A 12,697-nucleotide genomic window follows, 5' to 3' on the forward strand; every position below is an offset into this window, starting at 1 on the left:
CATGTGGTCTTTTCCCCACAGCCGCTGGAACAGGGTGGAGTGCCATGAGTCAGGCGAGCGAGACTGTAGTGTGACCACATCATATCATGATAACATCATATGTTATCAATCAAAAATGCAAGCATGTAAGGTTGAACATGGTTTGCAAAACTCTTACTATAACCCTTTGACTGATTAGCGTAAGAAAACAAAAATGTTCTCACATTTAATCCAACTTCATTTATTAAATAGTACATTAATAGTTGTGACATGTAGGACAGGGACAACGTTGTCGTGGCCAGTGTTCATTTGGCCACTTCCTGCAGCTGGGGCTCTGGAGAAGAGAGAAGGGAGATTGAGAAATGCTCGGTCATATTCATTAGTGCATACCGTAGTGAAACACTTTGCAAAACAATAACAAGCGTTTATTGTTCCGGTAGTTCCTTTCATGTTTTGTATATATATTTTTTTGTTTGGTGCCTAAAGAATACAACCCTGGTTGAGGGTGAATGAATCCTTTAAATCCACCCGTGTCAAACTCATTTCATGGAGGGCTGAGTGTCTGTGGGTTTTTGCACCTCCCTTGTACTTGATGAATTAAGGTCACTAATTAGTAAAGAACTCCCCTCACTGGTTGTCTAGGTATTAACTGAAAGGAAAAAACACGCGTACACTAGAACCACCATGAAATGACTGACACCCCTGCTTTTAAGCATAGAATGGAGTATGCTACGTAGGGTGAGATGGGGGTAGTACAATTTAGGCTATGACTAAGCTACCAAGAAATGCTACTACTGCGGTAGAGCTGGGTGACATCCATATCACAATAATGAGAAATCAAACGACACGTTTGTTCAAATGAATTTACACCCCAGTTACTTTTTCTATTACACTTTAAATGTCGTAGCTATCTATTGTTCCATTAGTAATCGCCCATATTATTTCAAACGTCACATTTCTCTACTGTAGGCAACTTGTCGTTATTAATGATGTCAGTAAAATGTCTGATCATTTTCAGTTAATCGCCCCAGTCCTATACTGCAGTACATGGCCTTAACGAACCTGTAAATTTGAAGTCAGGGAATTTGGTGAGGTCACCAGTCCCGTATAACCTCTGCAGTTTGGTGATCTCCTCTGAGACACCCTTTTCGTAAGAGGGGCCTGCATCAACAATCCCACCTGCTGCAGCCCTGGAGAAAAGAGAAAGATGGGGAAGGAACCTTTTAAAAACAACACTGTAGCATGGAATACACTACTCTGTTGTTTAGGACTGACCCCATTTAGTCGACTGATAATTCTTTATTCGAGCATTAGCAAAAATATATATAGATATATATCATTGTGTACAAGACACCGGTCTGATTTGCCCCTGTGAGTGGACTAATCCATTGTGGAGACCGTGGGGATGGCCGCTGTCCACGGTTCTGAAACACGCTGTTGAATTGGCACCTTTTCCTAGACCATGTTACTATGTGCATAATAGCAAAGTTAACAGGCATATTGGTTAACGAGCATAAAGCGGAGACAGCTGCAGAATGAGGGGAGACACAATAAGGCAAGGGCTGTTTTCCTAAGAAAAGTGAGGAAACCAACTTATTTAGGTCTAGAAATCAGTAACCTTACTATTAAATGTGCCTGGCTTTATAAATCATGCATATACAGTGGATTTGGAGAGTATTCAGACCCCTTCACTTTGTAGCTGGTTTTCATCAAGGACCTCTGTACTTTGCTCCGTTCATCTTTTCCCTCAGCCTGATTACTGCCCCAGTCCCTGACACTGAAAAACATCCCCACAGCATGATGCTGCCACCACCATGCTTCACCTTAGGGATGGCACCAGGTTTCCTCCAGACGTATCACTTGGCATTCAGGAGTTCAATCTTGGTTTCATCAGACCAGAGAATCTTGTTTCTCATGGTCAGAGTCCTTTAGGTACCTCTTTTTTGGCCGTAATGTGCCTTTTTCCTGAGGACTACAACTTTTACTACCATAAAGGCCTAATTGGTGGAGTGCTGCAGAGATGGTTGTCTTTCTGGAAGGTTCTCCCAGCTCCACAGAGGAACTCTGGAACTCTGTCAGAGTGACCATTGGGATTTTGGTCACCTCCCTGACCAAGGCTCATCTCCCCGGATTGCTCCGTTTGGCCAAGCGACCAGCTCTAGGAAGAGTCTTGATGGTTCCAAACTTCTTCCATTTAAGAATGATGGAGGTCACTGTGTTCTTGGGGACCTTCAATGCTGCAGAAATGTTTTGGTATCCTTCCCAAAATCTGTACCTCGACACAATCCTGTCTCGGAAATCTACGGACAATTCCATCAACCTAACGGCTTGGTTTTTGCTCTGACATGCACCGTCAACTGTGGGACCTTATATTGACAGGTGTGTGCCTTTCCAAATCATGTCCAATCAATAGAATTTACCACAGGTGGACTCCAATTGAGTTGTAGAAAATTCTCTAGGATGACCAATGGAAACAGGATGCACCTGAGTTAAATTTCGAGTCTCATAGCAAAGGGTCTGAATACTTATGTAAATAAGGTATGTTTTTTGTTTAATACATTTCTACGAACCTGTTTTCGCTTTGTCATTATGGGGTACTGTGTCTATATTGATGATGAGTTTAAAAATGTAATCCATTTTAGAAAAAGTCTGTAGCGTAACAAAATGTGGAAAAAGTCAAGGGGTCTGAATATTTTCCAAATACACTGTATATCTACAGAAATAAGAAAGATCCTGCTTCAGTTGCTTGTTTGAGTGTTTGTTTAATTGCCTACTTATTCCGTGAGCACCAAGCATCAAGCAAAGACATGTCAAGGAAGCCCTACCTTTGTTGCAGTGGGTGAGCTCAAGAAACCACATAACTAGTCAGCCCTATAATTATAATAACCTATAGCGAGTCAGACATATATAACCTATAAAAGCACCTTCAGCATCCTATGCGGTTCATGGATCTTGCCATCTAGGCATATAGGACCGGGTTCAGAAGGTGCACAACATTGTGGAACGTTCAGATAGAAATATATCAGGTAGAATGAACACGACTCTGACATGTACTGTATAATCAATAATCAAGTCTGCTAGCTCTGTTCTCCGACATTTTTATTTGCAACATCCCACAGCGTTCGCCTACTGAACATATGGCCCTGCCTTCTGAAAATAGCTCTGCAGCGCTAAAAGGACGTGCAGACTGCCTGCCACCATCTCTGTCATGACATCCCGGGTCATTCCACATAAGCCTAGCTAATGCATAGCCTACCAACATGAAGAAACAAGTAAGTTAGCAGTAGTGACAGTAGGACAAATAGTGCGGTTATTTATCGCACTCACTTGCTCTTGGTGCTGTAGTCGCGGATCTTGTCTAGGAATAGTTTCTGGATAGGGTCCAGGTCCTTGGCCCGGTTGAAGAGGACAGCAGACAGGCCGAAATTCCTGCGCAGTGTCAATGACACCGCGGAGCGCAACAGCGAGGACAGCCGGAATAGTTTACGAAGCGCCATACTGTCAAACGGAGAGAGGGACAAATGACAACTGTTAAGTTTGACAGTGACGCTACCAAACTAGCTAAGCTGAACATGTAAATTACTGGCGACAGATAAACCGTGCGTGTACAGTAGCTAGCTGAAGTTAACGTTACTAGCTAGTTAACGGTTCCTCGCTAGCGTGGCTGTGGGAACTAGTGGGAACCCAACCCTGTGCATATCTTCCATTCACCCATCTGAGGCAACAAAAATACATGACCCTAGCTAATTTACAGTATTTTGGGGGAAGTTGCAGTATTAGTCGACTCTCTTACCGGCTGGCTATGACTTGTATTAGCATGAATATGACGAACATGTAAGATTTGGCGTTAATACAATGAAAACGATTATAAGGCGTTTAATTCCGCTGTAAAAACACCACTCACCTTGGATTTGACACTCGTTGACAGTGATTACTTCCACTGTGATAAACCGCTTTGCATTGTGGCTATTTTTCAATCGATCGCGTTCCGGAACATCAACGTGCGTCCTGGCTGCGCATATCTACAGCCCTGTTCTTTTCAGCGCTATATCGTTTTTATCATAGCAATGTGCACAGCTTTCATATCACCCACATAATAACGATGCTTTATTTGCTACCTTATTTGGTATTTTATTCTGAAGTGAAAATCAAACTAGTCAAATGCCTTGAAGGTGCATGTTTTTGCCCCTGTGGCAAAGCAACAACTGTCACACGAAAAACATACTTGCTGGATTTACACCAACGATTTCGTCTTTCCCTCAACTTCGTTGTACAGTCCTATAAATCTATTTGGTTTTTCTTTAGGCTATTGAAAATTGGATTTACAGTGTGCACCAGTAACCTACTGATTGTTTTAATCTCATGAATCTGATTTTAATTGTCTATGATCTCCTACTCAAATAAAATACTACATGGGTTACAATAACATGACAATACGCAATCATGTGGAGTTGATCAAAGCAAAATCAAACAGGACAAAAACATACTTATCTTTTCAACTACATACCTTCCTACTCTCTCAGAAAAAGAGGTACATAATTGTAGCCTAGTCTAGGCCAACTTAAATGGGTACAAACTAGAGGGCTACATTCCCACGGGATGCCTGCAGAACCTGATAGAGATCATTGCAGCACAGTCTGAATTTTTCATGCAGAGGGTGGGAGCAGGCAGTCAGAGACTACTTCGGGAGAATGTCAATGACTTAGCAGTGTAGTGCCAGGGTAACAATCTCTCCTTCAAAGTCAGTTTGACCAATGAGCTGATAGAGGACTAGAGGAGAAAGAGGGGACAGCATGCCCTCATCCACATCGACGGGGCTGTTGTGGAGCGAGTCAAGAGCTTCAAGCTCCTTAGCAAACGTATCACTAAGGACTTAACATGGTCCACACACAGCCGCACAGTCATGAACATGGCACGGCAGCGCCTCTTCCACCTCAGGAGGCTGAATAGATTTGGCATGGGCCCTCAGATCCTCAAAAAGTTCTACAGGTGCACAATCAAGAGCATCTTGACTGGCTTCATCACCACTTGATATGGCAATTGCACCACCCTTGATCGCAAAGCGCTACAGAGGGTGGTGCGGACAGCCCAGTACATCACTGGGGCCAAGCTCCCAGCCATCCAGGACCTTTGTAGCTATGAGACTTGAAATTGAGCTCAGGAGCATTTTGTTTCCATTGATAATCCTTGAGATGTTTCTACAACTTGCCACATATTTATCAACTGTACTCTGATGTTTCACAAAAGTTTTGAAACTTTCTATTCTCATAGATTCTACATATTGTAAATTAAAGATAAACATTTTTGCTAAGAGCATTATTATATTATTAATCAAATTACTTTAAATCACCCAGCAGTGCTATTTGCAGAGTAAGCTCCAGGTAAATGTTGCAATTCTTCAGCCATTCCTGAACTTGCGACCAAAAACAAAACTACATATGGACAGTACCAAAACAAATTATCCAATGATTCTGTCTCATCGCAGCAAGATCTGCAGAGCTGGTAAGGTTGTATCCCCCCATCTACAGTGCCTTGCGAAAGTATTCGGCCCCCTTGAACTTTGCGACCTTTTGCCAGATTTCAGGCTTCAAACATAAAGATATAAAACTGTATTTTTTGTGTGAAGAATCAACAACAAGTGGGACACAATCATGAAGTGGAACGACATTTATTGGATATTTCAAACTTTTTTAACAAATCAAAAACTGAAAAATTGGGCGTGCAAAATTATTCAGCCCCTTTACTTTCAGTGCAGCAAACTCTCTCCAGAAGTTCAGTGAGGATCTCTGAATGATCCAATGTTGACCTAAATGACTAATGATGATAAATACAATCCACCTGTGTGTAATCAAGTCTCCGTATAAATGCACATGCACTGTGATAGTCTCAGAGGTCCGTTAAAAGCGCAGAGAGCATCATGAAGAACAAGGAACACACCAGGCAGGTCCGAGATACTGTTGTGAAGAAGTTTAAAGCCGGATTTGGATACAAAACGATTTCCCAAGCTTTAAACATCCCAAGGAGCACTGTGCAAGCGATAATATTGAAATGGAAGGAGTATCAGACCACTGCAAATCTACCAAGACCTGGCCGTCCCTCTAAACCTTCAGCTCATACAAGGAGAAGACTGATCAGAGATGCAGCCAAGAGGCCCATGATCACTCTGGATGAACTGCAGAGATCTACAGCTGAGGTGGGAGACTCTGTCCATAGGACAGATCTGCACAAATCTGGCCTTTATGGAAGAGTGGCAAGAAGAAAGCCATTTCTTAAAGATATCCATAAAAAGTGTTGTTTAAAGTTTGCCACAAGCCACCTGGGAGACACACCAAACATGTGGAAGAAGGTGCTCTGGTCAGATGAAACCAAAATTGAACTTTTTGGCAACAATGCAAAACGTTATGTTTGGCGTAAAAGCAACACACCATCCCCACTGTCAAACATGGTGGTGGCAGCATCATGGTTTGGGCCTGCTTTTCTTCAGCAGGGACAGGGAAGATGGTTAAAATTGATGGGAAGATGGATGGAGCCAAATACAGGACAATTCTGGAAGAAAACCTGATGGAGTCTGCAAAAGACCTGAGACTGGGACGGAGATTTGTCTTCCAACAAGACAATGATCCAAAACAAAGCAAAATCTACAATGGAATGGTTCAAAAATAAACATATCCAGGTGTTAGAATGGCCAAGTCAAAGTCCAGACCTGAATCCAATCGATAATCTGTGGAAAGAACTGAAAACTGCTGTTCAAATGCTCTCCATCCAACCTCACTGAGCTCGAGCTGTTTTGCAAGGAGGAATGGGAAAAAAATTCAGTCTCTCGATGTGCAAAACTGATAGAGACATACCCCAAGCGACTTACAGCTGTAATCGCAGCAAAAGGTGGCGCTACAAAGTATTAACTTAAGGGGGCTGAATAATTTTGCACGCCCAATTTTTCAGTTTTTGACTTGTTAAAAAAGTTTGAAATCCAATAAATGTCGTTCCACTTCATGATTGTGTCCCACTTGTTGTTGATTCTTCACAAAAAAATACAGTTTTATATCTTTATGTTTGAAGCCTGAAATGTGGCAAAAGGTCGCAAAGTTCAAGGGGGCCGAATACTTTCGCAAGGCACTGTATATAACATTATAACATTATATTGGTTGCAAGAATTTAGGGGGGGGGGGGGGGGGCGGGACTGATATACTTTTTTATTTATCACAATTTTCTTTAGACAATTTTTGTCTTTAATGCAGGTCCGACAGACTTACTTTCTCCTCCTTCCACTTGCCTCTTCCATTTTTGTGGTAATGCTGCAATTAGATGGTTGTAATTTTGAGTAGAGCAGACATTTCCATATATTTCCCCAATCTCTTTCCAGGAGTTCAAACTCATTTTCGTATCTTCGAAAACCCGACACAAGGTTTCATAAATATGTTTTTTATTTGTGAACTTGTTCTGAGCCTTTCATCAAAGTTCTCCATGTTTGTTGTCAAGGAAGTGAGTTTGTGTTTATACAGGATATACCGCCCCCACCTACCGTCAGCCAATCATGTCAATGCGGAGCTATATGGAGCTCTCCGCATGGTTACAAAATTTGGGAGGCGCACTCCGATGCGGTACAAAGCTTGATTTGGTGTTGCGTCACACCAACCGCACGAAGCCTCTGAGTCGCATTGCCAGAGCAAGCATAAATTGGCATTTACCTCTAGTCTCCTAGTTGGCTTTATCTCAGTCCTCTACTGTTTTTAATGTACATCTGTGATATTTATTACCCCAACCTAAGAGAGGGACAAGTAGCCCAGTTCGCAGACGACCTGTTATTGGGCCACTATTATTGGGCCTTTTCCCATGCTGGAAAAAAGCTACAGAGGAGCATAACAGAGATCGAGAACTGGGCCAATCTGTGGCGGCTCAAGTTCAACCCCCTGAAGACCTCGTCTCCAGAAACCCCAAAAGAACCAAGCAAGTGCACCTTCAACTATATCTACAGGCACTGCAGAAGACCCTAAAGGCTAAGTTCCTTGGGGTCACATTTCAAGAACAAATGTCCTGGAGTGCCCATATAGAATGCCTGGAGGAGGAGGGAAGGAAGTGAAAGAACCACCTGAGGGTACTCTGCAGAAGAAAAGGAGGAGCCATGTCCGGAACAGACGTCAGAGTGTACCAGAGATACATCCAGCCGCTCTTTGAGAATGCTACATCAGCCTGGTGTATCGTGGGGAGGTCTCATGTCAGGAAACTTCAGACCATTCAAAACCTTGACGTCAAGATGGCAGACAGACTCACCACGTACACACACACTAAATACATGAGCTTTCAGGATTGAGAACAGTAGAGGAGAGGATGGCTGTTCTGGGGGCGCAGATTTACCCTCAGGTCGGTGGACATTCCATCACTGAAACCCATGATTCGGGAGGAACAATTTTAGAGTGGATATGATGGCCATGTTCTGTTATAATCTCCACCCGGCACAGCCAGAAGAGGACTGGCCACCCCACATATGCTCTCTCTAATTCTCTCTTTCTTTCTCTCTCTCGGAGGACCTGAGCAATGCCCCAGGACTACCTGACATGATGACTCCTTGCTGTCCCCAGTCCACCTGACCGTGCTGCTGCTCCAGTTTCAACTGTTCTGCCTTATTATTATTATTCGACCATGCTGGTCATTTATGAACATTTGAACATCTTGGCCATGTTCTGTTATAATCTCCACCCGGCACAGCCAGAAGAGAACTGGCCACCCCTCATAGCCTGGTTCCTCTCTAGGTTTCTTCCTAGGTTTTGGCCTGTCTAGGGAGTTTTTCCTAGCCACCGTGCTTCTACACCTGCATTGCTTGCTGTTTGGGGTTTTAGGCTGGGTTTCTGTACAGCACTTTGAGATATCAGCTGATGTACGAAGGGCTATATAAATAAATTTGATTTGATTTGATATGATGCATTTTATTGTGATTTTATAGACTCTTATTCCCGCCGGTTTTTACTGCACTTTACATCCATTAAAGTTTTTTTTTATCATATCAAGTTGAGAAAAATATATACTCCACCACCCCCTCCACCTTGTACCTTGCCAAACCTGACTTTCACCATGCATGGAGAAGATGGATAGAAGAGGGCATGAAGCCCTGAGATGTCCCAAAGATTGTCGTCGTCTCCTAGTTGGGTGTGTGAGATAAAGTGAGTCGAGTAGGACGTGTGGTCTTATTGAAATAGAGTAGCATTGGCGGAGAATCACATGGCAGTTATCTTTCCAAGGAAATTAACTTAAACATGATTAGAATATAGTTGTAAGGGAAAACGTACGCACCCTCAAAGCATAATGTTTCCACCTCCTTGTTTGACGGTGGGGATGGTGTTCTTGGGGTCATAGGCAGCATTCCTCCTCCTCCAAACACGGCGAATTGAGTTGATGCCAAAGAGCTCCATTTTGGTCTCATATGTTCATTGGCAAACTTCAGACGGGAATGTATATGTGCTTTCTTGATCAGCGGGACCTTGCGGGCGCTGCAGGATTTCAGTTCTTCACGGCGTAGTGTGTTACCAATTACTTTCTTGGTGACTATGGTCCCAGCTGCCTTGAGATCATTGACAAGATCCTCCCGTGTAGTTCTGGGCTGATTGCTCACCGTTCTCATGATCATTGCAACTCCATGAGGTGAGATCTTGCATGGAGCCCCAGGCAGAGGGAGATTGACAGTTCTTTTGTGTATCTTCCATTTGCGAATAATCGCACATACTGTTGTCACCTTCTCACCAAGCTGCTTGGCGATGGTCTTGTAGCCCATTCCAGCCTTGTGTAGGTCTACAATCTTGTCCCTGGCATCCTTGGAGAGCTCTTTGGTCTTGGCCATGGTGGAGAGTTTGGAATCTGATTGATTGATTGCTTCTGTGGACAGGTGTCTTCTATACAGTTAACACACTGAGATTAGGAGCACTCCCTTTAAGAGGGTGCTCCTAATCTCAGCTCATTACCTGTATAAAAGACACCTGGGAGTCAGAGATCTTTCTGATTAAGAGGGGTCAAATAGTTATTTCCCTCATTAAAATGCAAATCAATTTATAACATTTTTAACATGCGTTTTTCTGGATTTTGTTGTTATTCAGTCTCTCACTGTCAAATAAACCCACCATTAAAATGATAGACGGATCATTTCTTTGTCAGTGGGCAAACGTACAAAATCAGCAGGGGATCAAATACTTTTTTCCCTCACTGTATAGCCAGCCCTTGGTTCACTGCCCTTGACCACCACAAAACATCCTGTGGCGTACTGCATTAGCATCGAATAGCCCCCGCGATATGCAACTTTTCAGGGAAGTTAGGAACCAATATACACAGGCAGTTAGGAAAGCAAAGGCTAGCTTTTTCAAACAGAAATTTGCATCCTGTAGCACAAACTCCAAAAATGTCTGTGACACTGTAAAGTCCATGGAGAATAAGAGCACCTCCTCCCAGCTGCCCACTGCACTGAAGTTAGGAAACACAGTCACCACCGATAAATCTACTATAATCAAGAATTTCAATAAGCATTTTTCTACGGCTGGCCATGCTTTCCACCTGGCTACCCCTACCCAGGTCAACAGCTCTGCACCCCCCACTGCAACTTGCCCAAGCCTCCCCATTTCTCCTTCACCCAAATCTAGATAGCTGTTCTGAAAGAGCTGCAAAATCTGAACCCCTACAAATCAGCTGGGCTAGACAATCTGGAACCTCTCTAATATTATCCACCGCAATTGTTGCAACCCCTATCTCTAGCCTGTTCAACCTCTCTTTCGTATCGTCTGAGATCCCTAAAGATTGGAAAGCTGCCGCGGTCATCCCCCTCTTTAAAGGGGGTGACACTCTAGACTCAAACTGTTACAGACCTACATGATGAAGTCGGAAGTTTACATTCACCTTAGCCAAATACATTTAAACTCAGTTTTTCACAATTCCTGACATTTAATCCTCATAATAATTCCCTGTTTTAGGTCAGTTAGGATGCCCACTTTATTTTAAGAATGTGAAATGTCAAAATAGAGAGAATTATTTATTTCAGCTTTTATTTCTTTCATCACATTCCCAGTGGGTCAGGAGTTTACATACACTCAATTTGGTAGCATTGCCTTTAAATTGTTTAACTTGGGTCAAATGTTTTGGGTAGACTTCCACAAGCTTCCCACAATAAGTTTGGGGAATTTTGGCCCATTCCTCCTGACAGAGCTGGTGTAACTGAGTAAGGTTTGTAGGCCTCCTTGCTCGCACATGCTTTTTCAGTTCTGCCCACCCATTTTCTATAGGCTTGAGGTCAGGGCTTTGTGATGGCCACTCCAATACCTTGACTTTGTTGTCCTTAAGCCATTTTGCCACAACTTTGGAAGTATGCTTGGGGTCATTGTCCATTTGGAAGACCCATTTACGACCAATCTTTAACTTCCTGATTGATGTCTTGAGATGTTGCTTCAATATATCCACATAATTTTCCCATCTCATGTTGCTGTCTATTTTGTGAAGTGCACCAGTCCCTCCTGCAGCAAAGCACCCCCACAACATGATGCTGCCACCCCCGTGCTTCACAGTTGGGATGGTGTTCTTTGGCTTGCAAGCCTCCCCCTTTTTCCTCCAAATGTAACGATGGTCATTATGGCCAAACAGTTCTATTTTTGTTTCATCAGACCAGAGGACATTTCTCCAAAAAGTACAATCTTTGTCCCCATGTGCAGTTGCAAACTGTAGTCTGGCTTTTTTTATGGCGGTTTTGGAGCAGTGGCTTCTTCCTTGCTGAACGGCCTTTCAGGTTATGTCGATAGGATTAGTTTTTACTGTGGATATAAATACTTTTGTACCTGTTTCCTCCAGCATCTTCACAAGGTCTGTTGCTGTTGTTCTGGGATTGATTTGCACTTCTCGCACCAAAGTACATTCATCTCTAGGAGACAGAACACATCTTATTCCTGAGCTGTATGACGGCTGCGTGGTCCCATGATGTTTATACTTCTGTACTATTTTGTACAGATGAATGTGGTACCTTCAGGCATTTGGAAATTGCTCCCAAGGATGAACCAGACTTGTGGTCTATAATTCTTTTTCTGAGGTCTTGGCTGATTTCTTTAGATTTTCCCATTATGTCAAGCAGAGAGGCACTGAGTTTGAAGGTAGGCCTTGAAATACGTCCACAGCTACACCTCCAATTGACTAAAATTGTCAATTAGCCTATCAGAAGCTTCTAAAGCCATGACATCATTTTCTGGAATTTACCAAGCTGTTTAAAGGCAGTCAATTTAGTGTGTCATCTTCTGACCCACTATAATTGTGATACAGTGAATTATAAGTGAAATAATCTGTTTGTAATTAATTGTTGGAAAAAGTAATTGTGTCACGCACAAAGTAGATGTCCTAACCAAACCTATAGTTTGTTAAGACATTTCTGGAGTGGTTGAAAAACAAATTTTAATGACTCCAACCTAAGTGTATGTAAACTTCCGACTTCAACTGTATATCTATCCTACCCTCCCTTTCTAAAGTCTTCGAAAGCCAAGTTAAAAACCGACCATTAAGAATCCCACCATGCCTTCTCTGCTATGCAATCTGGTTTCCGAGCTGGTCATGGGTGCACCTCAGCCGCGCTCACGGTCCTAAACGATATCATCCCCATGTTCTTTATTATCTTGCTCCTTTGCACCCCAGTATCTCTACTTGCATATTCATCTTATAAATGTCTATCACTCCAGTGTTTAATTGCTAAATTGTAATTATTTTG

The 12,697-nt window shown here is 42.8% G+C and overlaps 1 protein-coding gene across 1 annotated transcript; it reads right to left on the minus strand.

Moving 5' to 3' along the window:
• Window positions 1–204: 204 nt before the first annotated feature.
• Window positions 205–3,968, minus strand: LOC139414178 (ATP synthase peripheral stalk subunit F6). The gene is made up of 4 exons (XM_071162065.1): window positions 3,884–3,968; window positions 3,307–3,477; window positions 1,042–1,169; window positions 205–313 (listed from the first exon to the last, which is right to left on the minus strand). Exons 2-4 carry the CDS (start codon window positions 3,474–3,476, stop codon window positions 285–287), a joined length of 327 nt encoding a protein of 108 aa, XP_071018166.1. The 5' UTR covers window position 3,477; window positions 3,884–3,968; the 3' UTR covers window positions 205–284.
• Between the last annotated feature and the right edge of the window lie 8,729 nt (window positions 3,969–12,697).

Source organism: Oncorhynchus clarkii, chromosome 7, assembly GCF_045791955.1.
Source record: "Oncorhynchus clarkii lewisi isolate Uvic-CL-2024 chromosome 7, UVic_Ocla_1.0, whole genome shotgun sequence".
NCBI lineage: Eukaryota > Metazoa > Chordata > Actinopteri > Salmoniformes > Salmonidae > Oncorhynchus > Oncorhynchus clarkii.